At 46.0% G+C, this 17623-nt stretch overlaps 1 protein-coding gene across 3 annotated transcripts in view; it reads right to left on the bottom strand.

Moving 5' to 3' along the window:
* Positions 1–17623, bottom strand: part of DCAF8 (DDB1 and CUL4 associated factor 8) — a 71634-nt gene that overhangs the window by 21439 nt on the left and 32572 nt on the right. For all 3 annotated transcript variants that reach the window (XM_073322950.1, XM_073322949.1, XM_073322951.1), the window contains exons 2-8: positions 12320–12390; positions 10098–10771; positions 8703–8843; positions 6761–6855; positions 4875–4985; positions 1527–1599; positions 525–582 (exon numbers count right to left, since the gene is read on the bottom strand). In XM_073322950.1, coding sequence (XP_073179051.1) covers positions 525–582; positions 1527–1599; positions 4875–4985; positions 6761–6855; positions 8703–8843; positions 10098–10771; positions 12320–12368 — 1201 coding nt within the window. In that variant the 5' untranslated portion in view covers positions 12369–12390. The remainder of the gene's footprint in view (positions 1–524; positions 583–1526; positions 1600–4874; positions 4986–6760; positions 6856–8702; positions 8844–10097; positions 10772–12319; positions 12391–17623) is intronic.

A 17623-nucleotide genomic window follows, 5' to 3' on the forward strand; every position in this document is an offset into this window, starting at 1 on the left:
GCCTCTGCCTGTGGATTTTAACATGCTAGACAGTCTGCCCTGCAACAAAGGCTAGGACAGGCAAGCGATAGGGCAGCTTATGTCAGCAGACCTCCCAGGACCCCCCAAAGCAGACCGCACTACAGCCCAAGAGCCAGGGCTGATCTCAGAGCCTCGTAAAGAAGGTAGGCCGGTGTCCTTCCCATTTGACATTCAGGGATGAGGCAGAGTTAAGTGACTCATCCTAGAGCACAGAGAATCTGACTCAACTGCACACAAAACCTAGATCCCAGAAGTCCCAGGTCCTTACTGCAGTCACTAGCATACAGGGCCTGCCCCCAGGTAGCAGACGTCTGTGGCTGTGGGGTATGTTTCTTCCCTCCCAACATTTGTTCCTTAAGGACTACACACAAGAAGTCCAAACAGGAAGGCTTCCACTCAAGGACACGATATTCCCACTGCTCAGCGCCTTACTGAGCAGGAGCCCACGGGAGCAGAGGGAGGTGGTGGCAGTGATGGCCCTAAAGACATAGGGCTCTACATACCTGATCCATCATGGCTGTACACGAGACAGGTGATGTTAGCTTTGGACTCGCTGTTTACCTAAAAGCAAGGGGGAGGGACCAGACAGCTCTAGTCAGACTTCCTTTGCTCCCAAAATGCTAATTCAGTGATGCAGTTATGCTCACCATACTCTATTATGGTGGTGCCTGACAGCGACTGGCTGTGTTCGACAGATTTCAAAATGGGGCCTGTTTCTCTCCAGACCTAGGCAGCCCATCTTTGTAACATTTCATACAGCGTTAGAACATTCGAAGGGTGAAACACGCCAGGCAGTCTGTTGGGTTTTGCTCCATAATGTTCAGATAGGAGGTCTCTGAAACTGGACTCTGGGTGTAACTTTTTCTTGGCAACCCGACTTTTCCCCATAAGACTCTACAGTACAGCGTATCCTGAGTAGATCTGGATCAACACTTCATAGATTTAAGTGTCAGATTTAGGGGCCCTTTTCTGCTGCTCTTCACATAACTGAATGGTTATGTGCTGTGCACGCAAACCTGATTGGTTGGGGCGGAGAACATGAAAACTTCATTGATAAGGGCTGGGCACACAATACCTTCTCCATCGGAGCTGTGTTTTTCTGTCAATTTTCTCCTACATAGTTGGGTTCATGCACAGCTAGTGGAAAACATTTTAGTCACCAGCAGCTGCACCTCTACCCACTACAGATGTTCACGCCCCCTCCAAGCCCAACCCCCAAATCATTAAAAACCTAGGCGACCAGTATATACAAGCTTCTTTGCTGTAAAGCAATTAGGGTTGCTACATGCCCACTCACCCCAAGCCTGGCAAACCCACAAGAACAAGGAAATGAAGAGTTAGACACCAACAGTACATACCCTCTCCTGACCCACATTCCCAGGCCACACCTGCAGCATATAGGGTGTACGGGATACTGCAGGCCACGGTTGAGGAATAACCCTCTAACCCTAACCCCCGTAAACTGGGGGAAGGAATTCCAATACACCATGAAAGCAGCTTCCTACCAGGTGGTGAGGACAGAACTTCTTAAGCACGCCATTGTTTTCATTTTCATCTATTTTCCGCTGATCATAAATCCTAGATGAAGACAGAAAGCCGGTAAGATTAATGCCAAATTCAAACACACAAAGCTCTTGCACGAATTAAGTGCTTTTCTGCAAATGAGTTTTCAAGTGCCCTACAGCTTCTAACTATGCAGATTAGACGTATCCAAGTCACTTCACCCTCAATTAAATGCACCACCTCCGAGATGGAATGTGGCAGCTGTTTAAGACTGCAGTCAACTGAAACTCTAGAGGGAACGTAGATAAAATGCAAATATTAGAACTGGGATTTGGCCATGATAGAGGCTGACACACCAGCTCTTGTGAGCACAGCCATGTGATCTTTAATGACAATGAGAGGTTGGGGCCTTAAATCTGAGTCTCATCTGATAGAAGGCAACACCTGCAGCTTACTGTCTCCTTACATCACGCTGGAGCAGTTACATTTGTACCAACTATACCCCAGAGAGTTTTAGCTAAACAGCAAGATAAGGGAGAATGTAGGGAGAAGATAGGCAAGGGAGAAAATAGGTTTTCAGCTGAGATTTGATGCAACTCAGACACCATGTGGCAAGAGACAAGATTGTATCTCCTGCCAGCTGGCAGAAAGGGAAAAGGCTCTTACCCCGAAAAAGGGGGACAGAGGTGGCTAGTGCTAGTTGAGCAGGTGAAGGGAAAACCCCTGGGTTGTGGAGTAGGTCTGGGGCAAGCAGGAGTGGGGAGCCTGTGGAGGACAGGATGAGGCTGTGTATAATTGTGGAACAAGGTTTACAACCAACCAACCAATAAAACCACCACCACACAGTCACCAGGGCCAGCTGGTATCACACAAGAGTTCTGAAGGAACTCCTATGAAAATGTAGAACTATTAACTGTTTGTAACCTGTCATTTACATCAGCCTCTGTACCGAATGAAAGAAAAGGAGTACTTGTTGCATATTAGAGACTAACCAATTTATTCGAGCATAAGCTTTCCGATGAATGCATCTGATGAAGTGAGCTGTAGCTCATGAAAGCTTATTGTCAAATAAACTGGTTAGTCTCTAAGATGCCACAAGTACTCCTTTTCTTTTTGCGAATACAGACTAACACGGCTGCTACTCTGAAACCTGTACCAGATGACTGGAGAATAGCTAATGTGATGCTGAATTTTAAAAAAAGCTCCAGAGGCGAGCCTGGCAAGCCTAACTTAAGTACCAGGCAAACTGATTGAAACTATACAAAGAACAGAATCAGACACACATGAACACGATTTGTTGAAGAGTCAACACAGCTTTTGAAAAGGGAAATCATGCCTCAATCTCAAAGAATTCTAACAGGAGTCAACAAATTTGAATAAGGGTGATCCTTACACAGTGTACTTAGACTTTCAGAAAGCCTTTGACAAGGTCCCTCACCAAAGGCTCCTATGCAAAGTAAGGTGTCATGGGATAAGAAGGAAGGTCCTTTCATGGATCATTAACTAATTAAAAGATACTAAACAAAAAGGTAGGAAGAAATGGTCAGTTTTCAGTGGAAAGAGGTAAATAGTAGGGTTCCCCAAGGATCTGTACTGGACCAGTGCAGTTCAAGACATTCATAAATGATCTAGAAAAAGGGGTAGACAGTGAGGTGGCAAAGTTTGCAGACGATATAAAATTACTCAAGGTAAGTCCAAAGCAGACTGTGAGGAGCTACAAAGGGATCTCCCAAAACTGGGAGACTGGAAACAAAATGGCAAATTAAATTCAGACTTGCAGATGAAAGCAATGCACATTAGAAAACAATCACAGCTCTACATACAAAAAGATGGGATCTAAACTAGCTGTTACCATGCAAGATCTGGGAGTCATTGCAGACTGAGCAGATGTTTTCAGAGAACAACATGCAGCAGCAGACAAAAAAACCCTAACAGTGTTATGAATGAGTAGGAAAGGGATAGATAAGACAGAAAATATTATGCCACTAAATAAATCCATGGTATGCCCAAACCTTGAATACTCTGTGCAGTTCTAGATGCCCCATCTCAAAAAAAGAAACATTAGAATACAAAAAAGTACAAAGAAGGGCAACAAAAAACTAGGAGTACAGAACAGCTTCCATACAAAGAGAAATTAAAAAGACGGGACTATACAGCTAAGAAAAGACAACTGAAGGGGGAATATGAGAGAGGTCTATACAATCATGAAGGGTGCGGAGAAAAAATGAATATGGAAATGTTATTTACTCCATCCCATAACACACGAACCAGAGATCGCCCAATGAAATTGATGGACGATTTAAAACAAAAAGGAAGTACTTCTTCACACAGCGCACAGTCAACCTGTAAAACTTGTTGCCGGGGGATAAGGCAAGGGCCAAAAAGTATAACTGGATTCAAAAAACAAAAACACCACCACACAAACAGGTAAGTTCATGGGGATAGGTTCATAAAGTGCTATTAGCCAAGATGGTCAGGGATGCAGCCCGGTACTCTGAGTGTCCCTAAACCTCTGACAGCTAGAAACTGGGACTGAATAACGCAGGACGGATCACTCAATAAAATGTCCTGTTCTGTTGACTCCCTCTGAAGCATCTGGCACCGGCCACTATCAGAATATGGGATTCTGGGCTAGATGGACTATTGGTCTGACCCAGTTTAGCCGTTCTGATGCTCTTAGGGTGAGGCTGCATGTAAACAGGCAGCTTCAAGTGTTACACCGAAGTTGCACAAAAGCGAATGGGAGTTCTGAGCTGAGGCAGGTTGATTTGTGCTCATGTGCAGTGAAAGCTCTTGGAGAGATTTAGATGAAGGGAGTAATAGTCATACAGGCTGGAACTCGTGTTTTAAATACAGCAGATTCAAAATACTTGAGTATGAGAACATAGGAACTGCCAGATCTAATCAGTGATCCTCCTAATCCAGCACCTTGTTGGACAGTGACTAGAAACAGATGCTTCCGAGGAAGGCACCAGCAGACTAATAATAGAAGAACCAGCCTGTAATGGCAGCTTGCTTTCAACCCATCAGGAGAGGTTGGTTTATGCACCATAGCACATGGGTGTATAACCTAGATACAACTGTAGATATCATCCAGATAAAAAAAAAAAAAAAAAAAAAGACTCTAATCCCTTTCTGACTCCTCCTTGGCCCCAGTGATGCCCTGTGGAAGCAGCAATGCCCATGAAACACCACACAGTGTGTTGGAAGACTATGGAAGGGATGTAGTTACAGGAGTCTTCAGAGCTGCTCGGCTTTCTCCAGGGCACTGATCACACGCCTAAGCCAAATGCTCTAGCCCAATATGGAGCAGTGACTCTGCCTCTCATATCTTCTGGAGATGGACTTACCTGACAAACTGATCCCTGCCGCCCACAGCAAAGTGGTGCGTATTAGAGGGATTCACATAAATGGTGTAGAGACCCACTTTCTTTTCTTTCTCCTTTGTCACAACCAGTTTCCTTTAAAGAGGAGGAAAATAAGATCCATGTGTTAACAATGTCCAGATGGAAACTGCAGGCATATCTCTAAGCTCACTCAGCAGACAGATTTCTCTTTTTTACTCTTAAAAAGTGAGTAAGAAACAAGTCATTTCTGGCTCAAACTGAAGAAAGCACATGACTGATTTTATGCTGCTGTTCCTAGTCAACACACAGTGGAGTGAAGTCATTTTCTGATTTTTTTCCCTTCGAAACAGAATTTAATAGAGGGGATGTGAAGCGTTTTGCTACTTGTACCAGAGGCTGATGCATCTGTACAATTGGTAATAATGTACTGCAAGCTAAAGGGCACCAGACTTTATCCAAAAGCAGAAACACTTGTGCTAAGGTTATTCTAGCCAGAAGGATAAGACTCAAACTTTTTTAAAAAGCTACACAAGTACAGGCCTAATATTTAGGTTTTGTAGAAACTAGTATGAATGGAAATGTTTCATGATATTTAAGTGATGACAATTCAAATCATCTCCTGGCGTGTTAAATCCAAACAGCAGCATAGACACTATTTCAGGAAAACTAGACAGAAAACGTGAAACTGACCATACCTAGCTTCACTGACCATGCAGCTCCATTTTAGTATTATTTCAGTTGTAATAAGCAGAAGGTTTTAAAGGTTTAAGATCTAAGATTTTTGTTTTAAACAATGTCCCTTTAATCTTTGCTCCATAACCAAAGAAGATGGTTTTAAAATTGTAGGCAATCTAGATGCGACGTATACAAACTAAGAACAGTCTATGTAAGAAGACACGCTCAGATGCTGTTGACTTTGAAACCCTTCATTTTAAATCAGATCTTCAAAAAGAGATTCTAGTGCTTCAGAAAAGGACTATTACTAAACTAGAAGCCTGCTTTAAAAGCAACCTGCGTATTTTGGAAATTTGTCAAAAAAGGACAGTGCAACATGTGATATGAGGTTAAAACCTTAAACAACCTGCCAGTTCAATTATGATTTTTCAATTAACTACAACAGAGAGTGTAGCAAGAGGCTCACACTAAAAGCTTCAAGTGCAAGACTGATTAATTACTGCACTTCAGACCCTTCACTAAACAGACTGGTTAATGGAGTATCTCGCACCTGTAGAAGCCTCTTTCATATTCAGTCACATTGGTAGGTCTTGAAGAAAACAAACATGCAGTTCAGCCCTGGACTGAGCCTTGACAGCAGCCACAGTACAGGTGCAAAGACACTGCAGCATGAGCTTGAGCTTCTGCAGCTATCATGACAGAGGGAGGGAGCCCCTTGAGGGGGGAAGGGAGGTCAGTCCCAGTGGCCTAAATTCAATGAGGCTGACAAATGCAGACAGAGTGCCAAATTCATGTCATGTGGGCCACCAAACATCTGCCAGAGAATCAGAAAGCAGCAGGGAGGACTCAGACCAGTCGTGTAAACACGGTCTATCCGGGCCATTAACAAACACCTTGAGCCTTCCAGTCCAAAGGGGACACACTGATTTAGTCATTAAAAGATTCTTTACAGCAGAGTAAACAGTTTGCTTAGGCTTACTTGAGAGCAATAAAGTTGGCTGTCTCTAGGTCAGCCTGATAAAACCCTTGCACATCAGACAACTAGCAAAACATACAGGCCAATTTAAAATGATCCACTACACATTTCACCAAGGTAATGTTCTGGCATACAGCAGAATGTCAGAGGCCTCAGGAACCATTAGGAGGTTCAAAACCTCATTGATTCACCAGGATCTCACAGCAATCAACAGCAAGCGTCAAGGAAAGATACTTACGAAGCAGGGCGGTCTTGTCTCAGGTCAATGGTGAAGACCACAGCATCTTCGCCAGCTGATAAGAAAGTGCATGGAGAATCCGGCTCTAGGGCCAACTGGAAGATAAATGCTTTGGGATTGGCTCCCTTTTTAACCAACAAGTGGGACAAGACTCCTTCCCCCCTGTATACCCCCCTCCCTTCCTCCTGAGATTGGAAAGCACTTCAATGACTAAGCCTCACAAAACCTGTGACAGGCTGATGTATGATTTTTAGTCTGTCAGTAGGACTGGGACAGGTGCATCTGCCTTGAGACTGAAGAGGGGAAAAAGGGCTCTGAGACTGCACCCCCTGCTTCAAAGAAAGCAGAGCTGGCCACTTGGACCCACTTTGCAGTGCGTTCTGGGACACGGCAGGCTGAGCAGAGCCAGAGGGGGGATTCAGTCAGGTTGTTAGGGCAGTTAAGTCACATTTTGATATCTGTAAGGGAAGACAGGCGGAAGGAGGTCAGTTTCAATTTCCTACGCAGTTAGACACACTGGGTAGGTTTATTCTTAGCACATCACTTCGATGGGACTGCAATAAGACGATGCACACCCTTCACTGCCTGCCCCTCCTGTATTAAGAGGCCGCTGGTGATTATTTCAGTAGTGCCCAGAGGCTCAGATTGATATGCTTGGTGCCTCTGTCTGTGCAGCACCATTGCTGTCCTCAGGAGTTCACAACTTGAGATTAGGTCTCAGGTCACTTGCTTGCTCCTCTGTGACCAGTTGTGCAAATGTAATCAGCACTTTACGTTTGACGAAAATGCTTCTTGAAAGAGCCACTGAGGTCCGTCCTGTCAACATTTCCACACCTTGCCCAATTGCAGGACACAGTGGTAAATGTACAGGTGCCTGTGCTATAGGCCAAGCAGACTGCAGCCCATCCGGCCTTCGTTGCCGATGACACAGCTCATTAGTCAATATCCTGCACCGGACTGAGCAGCCCCAACTTGGATTGAGACAGAGCATGCTGGGATATGCAGTTTTCATGGGCCGCAGGCCATGCTATAGAACTCCAAATGCTGCATTTGGCCTACACTTTGACACCCCCCCAGGATAAACACACTCCTGCTACAGGGACCATAAAAACTGGTGTAGCAACAAGCCTCATAAAATCCAGAAGAGAATTATTACTAGGCAGCCTCTGGCAGGGGAGGAGACCAAAGAAAAGGCACAACTCTTTAATTAGGATTGCAAAGTACTTCAGAAGCACTCCACAGGAGATTAGATGCTGGGCAGTACAATCACAGATTAAATTCAATGTAGGTAAACGCAGCAATGCAAACTGAAAGGCTCCAGGACAACCTGTACTTCCTGCATTGTTCTGACCTCAAAGCTAGGAGTCCTAGCCGGCACCAGGGACTCATCTACTTTGCATGCAGGAGCCATCAAGACAGAAAGATGTTCGAGGTGCATTGAGGAGGGGCCAGAGTAGGTGAAAAGGGAGGACCTGTGACCCTGTGCCATAGTGTGCTCCACAGAGAGCCCAGGAGGCAATCCTCAGCGCCAGGCGTCTTCAGAGGAAAGCCCTGGACAATGAGGGAGTCCAAATCTTACCACCTTTGAAGTGCAACGTGAGACCCATCTCCTTGGGCAGGCGTTCCCTTAGCAGTGACTGGAGAAGGGACGGGCCAGTTCTCAGAGACACGCAACTGAGTTAAAGGAACACATCAGCTTCAGAGGAAACCTACATACCGAGGGAGGAGGAGAAGGCAAAGGCCTTTCAAATCATGCTTTAATTTTAGATGGAGGTTTATATACACTGAAAATAGGGGATGGAGAAGGGTACTGCCTGGTTCCATGGTCAAACAGGGATAAGCAATTCCTTTTGACACCTAATGTACGGGAAGCCTGGCTGCTACGGGCCCTATCCATCCCTACGCCCTGGCACCAGACAGAAACAGTAGCTAGTTTGCTCACCTTATGTGAGGCTCCCTTGTGCTGTGCCACGCGCTTGGTGTTTCTGCAGCACTGGGTGGCAGAGAGTTCGGCTACCCGGACTTGGCCATCCCGAGCGCACATGGCTAGAGTCGAGTCGCCACTGTTGGGGAGGAACTTGGCCTGGAGGAGAGCAAAAGGAGATGCTGCGTTCCACTGGAGGCGAGAACAGCTGCCCTCCCACAGTCCTTGGGGCTGGAATCCCACCCACCCTCCACCACAGATGCAGCAGCATGATCCATGGACTGAGCATATAGGCAAAAAAACAGGGCGGCCCAAGCTGTAATGCCACCTCCGATAGCAGGTCTCTGGCGCTCCATGCCTCAGTTTCTCCATGTGCAAGTAGGATAAAGACTAGGAGGACTGTCGTCCTTCCTGGGAAGGGGGGATGCAAAGGCTGGCTTGGAGTCTATACAGTACTTTGAACAGGGTTTGAACAATTCTACCAGCAATTCTATCCTAGCCAGAGAGATGCCCTGTACAGTGCAGTGGCAATGCCCTGGCTGAGAAGCCCAGCATTACCTCCATCTCAAGCAGGTATGGAGAGGTGGAGATGCAGGGATGCCCACAGGTTTGCACCTGGACTTGGTCTTTCCTATTAGCCTCTGGTGAGCAGGTGGGATAAAACATGAAGTCCCTTCCCCACAGCAACCTCTGGCTGCTAGAAAGCCAAAGTTCTCTGCTCTCCCTGGCACTCCAGAGCCTCCTGCAAGCATGGGGGCTGCTTCCCTAAGGCCCTTCTCCACAAACAGCTCCTGCCTCCATCACTGCTCCCAGCTTCCCCTAAGGAGGGGCAGCAGACTGGACTGCCAGAGTATCTCCTGCCATTCAGAACCCCCTGGGAAGCAGCTCAGAGCAGACTCAGTTGAGGTGCTATTGGCAGACTTTGCCTTTGGGAGGCTCTTCATAGCTGTACAAGCCAGAGACGCTATGAAAGCTCAGTTGGACCAGCACTGGCTCTCCCACTTGCCAGGGAAAGCTCGGCTGACTTGCCGGGGCTTTGAAAAAAAAAAAAAAAATGCAACGTATCTACTGCAGTCTCCAGCACCTACACCCTTTACAAGAGGAGCAAGAGGGCTCATAACACAGCAGGGAAGTTAGCATTCTCCCCAGTTAACATCCGGGAGAAGCTGAGGTACAGCGATTAATGTAGAGTCTTCCAGCACGTCAGTGGCAGAGGTGCAATAGGACCCTGGAGTCCTGGCACCGAGACACCTGCTCTGGCAGCACACAAACATGGTCAGTTCCTTTCACCCCTTTACAAACGTAGCAGAATAACTCAGCTCTTGGCATCTTTCTAAGTGGAGTGGGAGACGCCCCTACCAGCCCCTTCAGCTACCCGCTTCTCCCAACACACTCAGCCCCTCCCCCTCTCACCTGGAAGACGTTGCTCTTGTGGCCGCTCTCAAACTCCAGCACCGGCTGCCTCCTGACCCAGTCCCAAACCACCACCTTAAGGTCATCGCTGCCGCTGGCCAGCCATGTGCCACGCTGGTTAAAGTGCAAGGTATTGACACAGCCGCCATGCCCCTCTAGGCCGTGCTGGAGGTGGAAACGTTGCACAAAGACCCTGGCCCCGCAGGCCTCATAGACAAAGCGTGAGCTGAAGCCCAGCTCCCTCTCCCGGAGGGCACGCACAGCCTGCCAGCGGGGCGGAGGAAGAGCAGTGGTCTCCGAGGACACCCAGTCCTCCAGCGCCCGCTCATCATCCGAGGAGTCTTGATCGTGGTTGGCACGTTTGCGCTGGGCACGCCGCCGGGACCGCTGCTGCTCCTCTTCCTCCTCCTCCTCCTCCTCCGAGTGGGACCGGTCATGGGCCTGGTTCTCCTCATTGATCGAGTAGTGGCCTGTGTCATCCATACTGTCAGAGTCCTTTTCCTCTCCCGAGCTCTCTGTGTCTGTGTCCCGGCTCTCTGTGCTGGTGCGGTTGGGCCCTACGTCGTCCCCAGTGAGGCTCAGGCTGAGGTCAGAGGCCTCTACTTCGATGCCTGAGGAAGTCTCTCGCCCCTCCTCTGCTCCAGACATTTCTTCGGGGCTGCTGGATAAGCTCCCTGCACAGGACAGACCATGTGATTTATTCTAGGGTAAATAACTTCACATCTCTATAGCATCAAAGGATTCTCATGTACCCAAAAGCACCACTGAAATGCAGTCACTTCCAGGGTAGAGGCCAGCACAACAGAAGGGGGAGAAAATTCCAGCCAAATCCCTACTCTTACAAAGGGCCATGGGATCGCCAGCGTATACACAGAGTGACCAAGACGTGGAGTTACAGTCTGGTCCACAGACCCAGAACCATTTATGTCACATCTAGCTCCCTGAAAGATTGAACTTTCAAAGCAGTGGTTCTATTCGAGGAACCCCCCTGTATTTTACACCTGATGTTTAAATCACTGGGACATCCCTCTGGGTAACACTAGCTCAGGAACAAGCCTCTGGCCAATTGTTTCACTCCCATGCATTACATTTTTAATTGCAGCTTCATTCAGGGATCCCATCTCCCCCGGAGCATACAATTAACCCTCTTCCTCTTGCATTTATTAACAGGCTCACAGACTGCTATAAACAAGCTCAGGATTCTGTAACCTCCACTCATTTAGCAACAAATGAAATCTGCCCCACATTGCAATACCTTGCACAAGGGTTTTAACAAATCTCTACTCCCATGTACAGAGGAGCAGGGTTTAGGCAGATGTAGGACGTTACCTGGCATTTGAATCAACAGCTAGCTTTGCCATGCTTCTGGGGGAGGGGGGGTTCTCTACAGCATTAGGCAACAATCCTGCTTACACAGACATACTCCTCTTCTTCATGACAAAGGCTATCTGAAGGCCAGTTCTGCTTTTTAAGGGTTTCTCTGCCGATCCTCCTCCACCTGAAGATGATCCAGCCATCATCTGATTCCAGGGATTTTGAAGGAGGAGACAACAGTGGAGCAGATATTAGGAACAGAGGGCCTAATGCTGGGTCTCTAGAAGCCAATGGAAGTTGTGTCACGGACTTCAGTGGAACCAGGAATTGGTCCAGAGATCCTATTCTAATGCAACTTTGTTAGTGAAGTGATGGAAGAGAAAACACGGATATACGGACAGAATGAGGGTCCCCCCCCCGTTGCAGGATGCTTAGATAGGACATTTGTTTCCCCCATATCACTTTACAACAGCTTATGTAGAGCTAAGTGAACAATTCACAGGGTAAGTGATTTGTTTGGCAAATGTAGCCTCTTTTGCTGCTCATAAGCAGACTACCATTTTTGTGGGTGTTCACTAACCAAAGCTATTCAATATCTTGTACAACCAAACCCGCCAATGGAGGGCCAGTGAGCACTCTAATCACATTGTGGAACGCTTCAGAGAGGAATTTGTTTGGTCACCATGTTCATTTCATTTAATGAAATGCATTTTGGTGCCACAGCCAATATTTGCTTTGTACCAGAATTGACACTAAAAGCTCTTCATCTGAAGGTTTACAACCGGCAAATTTAGAGGGTTGTGAACGTGCTCAGATCAATCACTAAATGATCCCAAATTTCTTGTTGTTCACTGAGCCCTAGCCTTAAGCGCAGACAACTCAAACGGGTCTTCACCCCCTACCCTTACCATTGGCTATGTCCGTTTTTCCCTCCGTGCTACTCCCCTTATCCGACATCTTGTTTTTGTTCAGGGTGAACCTGCAATTGAGAGATTAAAAAAATATGAGAGTTGGCAACGGCAAGAGGAGAGATCCCCTGAGACTGTTTCGTAAAAGCCCCGGCTTTCTAACACAGACTTGGTCCAGGAAGAGCGCCCCCCTTCGCAGCAAACTGCAATGGCTTGGCCCAGTGTACTGAGAAACAGTACCCGCCTCCCAAACAGGGAAGAACTGCTTAAACGACACTGGACTGTTTATCACAGGACATGTACTATCAAATGCATCATAAAATGGCTAGAACCCTAACATTTTCTCTAAGGCTGCTAGAGTTAGATTAGCAGAGATCAAGATATGGCTGGTGAATCTTGCCCATATGCTCAGGGTTCAGCTGATCGCCATATTTGGGGTCGGGAAAGAGTTTTCCTCCAGGGCAGATTGGAAGAGGCCCTGGAGGTTTTTTGCCTTCATCTGTAGCATGGAGCACGGGTCACTTGCTGGAGGATTCTCTGCTCCTTGAAGTCTTTAAACCACGATTTGAGGACTTCAATAGCTCAGACATAGGTGAGAGGTTTTTTGCAGGAGTGGGTGGGTGAGATGCTGTGGCCTGCATTGTGCAGGAGGTCCAACTAGATGATCATAATGGTCCCTTCTGACCTTAATATCTATGAATCTATACCCAATGTGCTAGTTTCAAATACACTGGGGGAGGAAGCCACATTTCCCCAATAAATGCCTCCAAATTCCATAGCTCCTTTTACCTCAAAGGATCCCAAACTCATCTCCAAGCTATCCAGGGGGACAACTTTGCTGGCCACTTCTGGGATGGAAGGTGACTGTGCATTATTAAAAACGGCAATATTGGATAGCAGTTTACTGTCTACAGAGGACACTTCAGAAACATAATGCCATCAGTCAAGGTGGCATTTGGCCACAACATTGGGGCCATCATACAAAGTCTTTGGTAGTCCTATCACAACTTGTTAATATCCACAAGTGGTCAGGAGCTCAGCTTTATCTCTCCTCTGATATGTGATAACTGGAGCATCACAGTGCACCCTTTACACCACGTTGGGATATGGGTTCAGAATACCTACACTTACTTCTAGATGACCTAAATATTCCTTGGGATGTCTCCCACTCAAATACTGACCCTGTTTAGTGCACAAGATCAGTGGAAGATACATCATAGTACAGTTATGGCTGCTACCATTGCAGTCCAAAACTAACAAGCATAACTTCTGCAATGCTCTGGTTCTCAGGGGACAATTCTTCCCCTCTGCCCCCGTCCAACCATTTCCACGTCTGTACAGTCCTCCAGCTGCATTCTTCCATGAATACTGCCTTGACCCAACAGAGAAGCGAAGGCCCCATGACCCAATGCACCTGCTTAATTTCTTAAAGCCTTCCACCATATTTCCCTATGTGAACCCTCCCTAGTCTCTCCACCTTGGTCCTCTGACTCCCCTTTCATTTGTACCTTGTCACAAGGCAAACTCTTTCCATCCAACTCCTGATCCCCAGCTACACTCAAAGGAATGAGGAGTTCTTGACATTAGCTCTGCAACAACAGCTACACAAAATCCATCCATAACTGAAGAGACCACTTTCATATGCCCATATCACAAAATTAAGCATGTTAGATCTGAAATACAGCTGAGGAAGGGTAGCTTTGAGGTGCAGTAAGTGCTGACATCACAGATTGTAGGGTCAAAAGCTAGTCAAGAAGCTTTTTTACCTCAAATCACAGATTTCTAAACACCTTCCTATGCACGAGGTGCTTCCAAACCTCAAACGCTCTCAGTAATCATATAATCATAGAATCTCTGGGTTGGAAGGGACCTCAGGAGGTCATCTAGTCCAACCCCCTGCTCAAAGCAGGACCACTTTTTGCCCCAGATCCCTAAATGGCCCCCTCAAGGATTGAACTCACAACCCTGGGTTTAGCAGGCCAATGCTCAAACCACTGAGCTATCCCTCCCACCCAAATGTAGTGGGAGGACCAGGCATTCCCACTGGAAGGCCCACTGCTCTGGAATTTAGCCCCCTCACTAGTCTGGAGTCCAAGATGACCTTCAGGACTCATTTATCCTCCCATGCTTTTCCCAGAGCACAGGGGAACTCCAGTGCACTGGAAGCTTATCTGTGAGGTTGGAAGCTCCCTCACACTTACTGCCATTGCTCAATTAATTGAACATTTTAATTTTACATGAGCACATGATCAATCCAAAACAAAAGAGAAATAGTGCTCTAGCATTTCCAGCTCCCTTCATTCCAAGGGCATTGTGGAATAGATCTTTAGTTACCCCACAGTGACATTCCATGGGATCTCATGCTGGCAACGGCTACTTTTAGTTTCCTTAAAGCAAATCTTAAGCCCACTCACCCAGGCATATCCAGAATCCCTTCAAAACCGAACAGGAAAGTTACCAAGGTAGTAGCTATGCTATCCTGTCAGGTACTCTACAGGGTTCCTTTCCCCCCCCCCCCCCTCAATTCCTGAATTAAATATTCCAGCCTCCTGGTCTCAGCCAAGTGTTTTAGTGTTAATTCCCTGAGGGGAAAATGATTTTTAATCATTAGTTAAAAAACAAAAAAAAACAAACAAACAAAAAAAAAAACTTAGTCTAGCACCCAGAGCTCTTCCCATGGCAGAGAAATTTCAGTTTGCAGCCTGCTAGAGGCAAAGGAGCTATTCAATATTAATCTTTCCATCGAGCCACAATTAGTAAAACTGCTTTTAGGCATTAACTTCAAAGCAGACTGTATCATATTGGTCTACACCACAGGGATATCTCCCTCCTACTGGATTTTAGTGACTTTTTTAAAAATAGCATTGAGTCTCTTATTTTCTGAAGAATTGAGAAAAGGCAGTATTCTCTTTACTATCGGCCATTTCCAGTGCTGTTAATGGAACCTGTAATTAATGCAGCTCTGTGCACTTCTCTACTTTGTCCATCAGCATCAGTGATGCCTGAATATGGCACCACAAAAAATATTGCACATTTTCTGCTTCGGCAATGGTTTCACAATGCTGTGGGAATCATGTCAGTTAGCCCCTGCTTCCTCCTCCGCAGCAGCTCAGATATAGTTCAATGGGACACCCTGCAAAAACAGTGGCACTATTTGCTCAGTTGATAAACTCCCCTACAACCGCCAACAAAAAACGATCTAGGTCACAATTCCAATCAAAGTCAGAAGTGAAAAATGTTCTTGCCAAGGTGGATCATTGATTTCAATGGCCTTGATTTAAATTGTTCCACCCTGGGTACCGCCACCTGCTGGCAGCTCTGTGGCCCACATAAAGTGAGTGGATCTCAATCCAGATCTTGGGAACACAAGTGGATCTTTGCACACTATCAGTTTTCAGTTGGCCTGATCTGTAGTCTTAGCAGAAAAGGCAAAGATTAGATGGATTAGAGAGAACAAACTCCCATCCCATCCAGCCTACATCCACGAGGTCACACCTCTAGGTCAGTGCTTAGACACACTGATAGGGGAGGGTCAGGGCAGCATGAACTGGAGCAAACACAGAACATCAGTTTCCATAAATTATCCTTCACAAGCATGAATTTCACTAGATACCCCTAGGGCCTTCAGATTATTTCTTATACTAGTGCAAAACACACACATTGTACCAAATTCTGGGACTAATCTATGTGAAAGCATCTACTAGATGACAGGTACACATATAAATGGTCAGTTTTCAGAATGGGGAGAGGTAAACAGTGGTGTCCCCCAGGGGTCTGTACTGGAACCAGTACTATTTAACATTCATAAATGATCTGGAAAAGGAAGTAAACAGTGAGGTGGAAAAAATCTGCAGATGATACAAAACTACGCAAGATAGTTAAGTCGCAGGCAGACTGCGAAAAGCTACAAAGGGATCTCACTAAACTACTGGGTGACTGGGCAATAAAATGGCAGCTGAAATTCAATGTTGATATATGCAAAGTAATGCACACTGGAAAACAATCTTAACTGTACATATTAAATGATGGGGTCTAAATTAGCTGTTACCATTCAAAAGAGAAATCTTGGAGTCCTTGTGGACAGTTCTCTGAAAACATCCACTCAATGTGCAGCAGCAGTCAAAAAAAGCTAATGGAATGTTGGGAATCATTAAGAAGGGGACAGAGAAGACAGAAAATATCATATTGCCTCTATATATAAATTCATGGTATGCCCACACCTTGAATACTGTATATGGTCGCCCCATCTCAAAAAATATACTGGAATTGGAAAAGGGCAACAAAAATTATTAGGAGCATGGAGCAGCTTCCCTACGAGGAGAGATTAATGACACTGACTTTTCAGCTTGGAAAAGAGACGACTAAGAGGGGATATGATAGAGGTCTGTAAAATCACGACTGGGGAGGAGAAAGTAAATAAGGAAGTGTTATTTACTCCTTCTCATAAGACAAGAACTAGGGGCTCCAAATGAAATTAATAGGCAGCACGTTTAAAAAAACAAAAGGAAGTATTTCTTCACACAATGCACAGTCAACCTGAGGAACTCATTGACAGGGGATGCTGTGAAGGCCATGACTATAACAGGGTTCAAAAAAGAACTAGATAAATTCATGGAAGATAGGTCCATCAAAGGTTATTAGCCAGGATGGGCAGGGATGGTGTCCCTAGCCTCTGTTTGCCAGAAGCTGGGAATGGGTGACGGGATGGATCACTTGAGAATTTCCTGTTCTGTTCATTCCTTCTGAGGCACCTGGCATTGGCCACTGTCAGAAGACAGGATACTGGGCGAGATGGACCATTGGTCTGACCCAGTGTGGTCGTTCTTATATCACAGTAAATTCTGCCCCGATTTATACCCCTGCAGCTTAATGAAGTCAGTGAGATTTCAGAGAGTGCCAGGAAGGGACAGAATTTGGCTCAGTGGATTTTTATAGCAGTGAAGTATTACCCAGATTACTCTCAGTGAGATTGAATCACAAGGGCAATATTTCAAACTGATGTCAACAAAATAAACAGATTCTGGTCATTTTAAATAAAGAGAAACAATGCTCTGCTTCTTCCCCATGTGCTCTTTAAAGAGTAGTAAATTTAGAAGTCACTTCTGTCTATGCATTCTGAATGGTGACTTTCGATTTTGGGTAGCACAACTTGAGACTCCAGATTTTCAGAAGTGGGTGCTCAGCACTTCGTAAAAAAAAAAATCGGGCCCTTTTAAAAGTCTCAATTTGAGCATAAAAAAATTAGTCACTTTCAAAAAGATTTCGGCTGTTTTTTCTAATCCATTTTCCTTGTTTGCATGGGGT

The sequence above is a fragment of the Lepidochelys kempii genome, chromosome 24 (genome assembly GCF_965140265.1).
Source record: "Lepidochelys kempii isolate rLepKem1 chromosome 24, rLepKem1.hap2, whole genome shotgun sequence".
NCBI classification, from domain to species: domain Eukaryota; kingdom Metazoa; phylum Chordata; order Testudines; family Cheloniidae; genus Lepidochelys; species Lepidochelys kempii.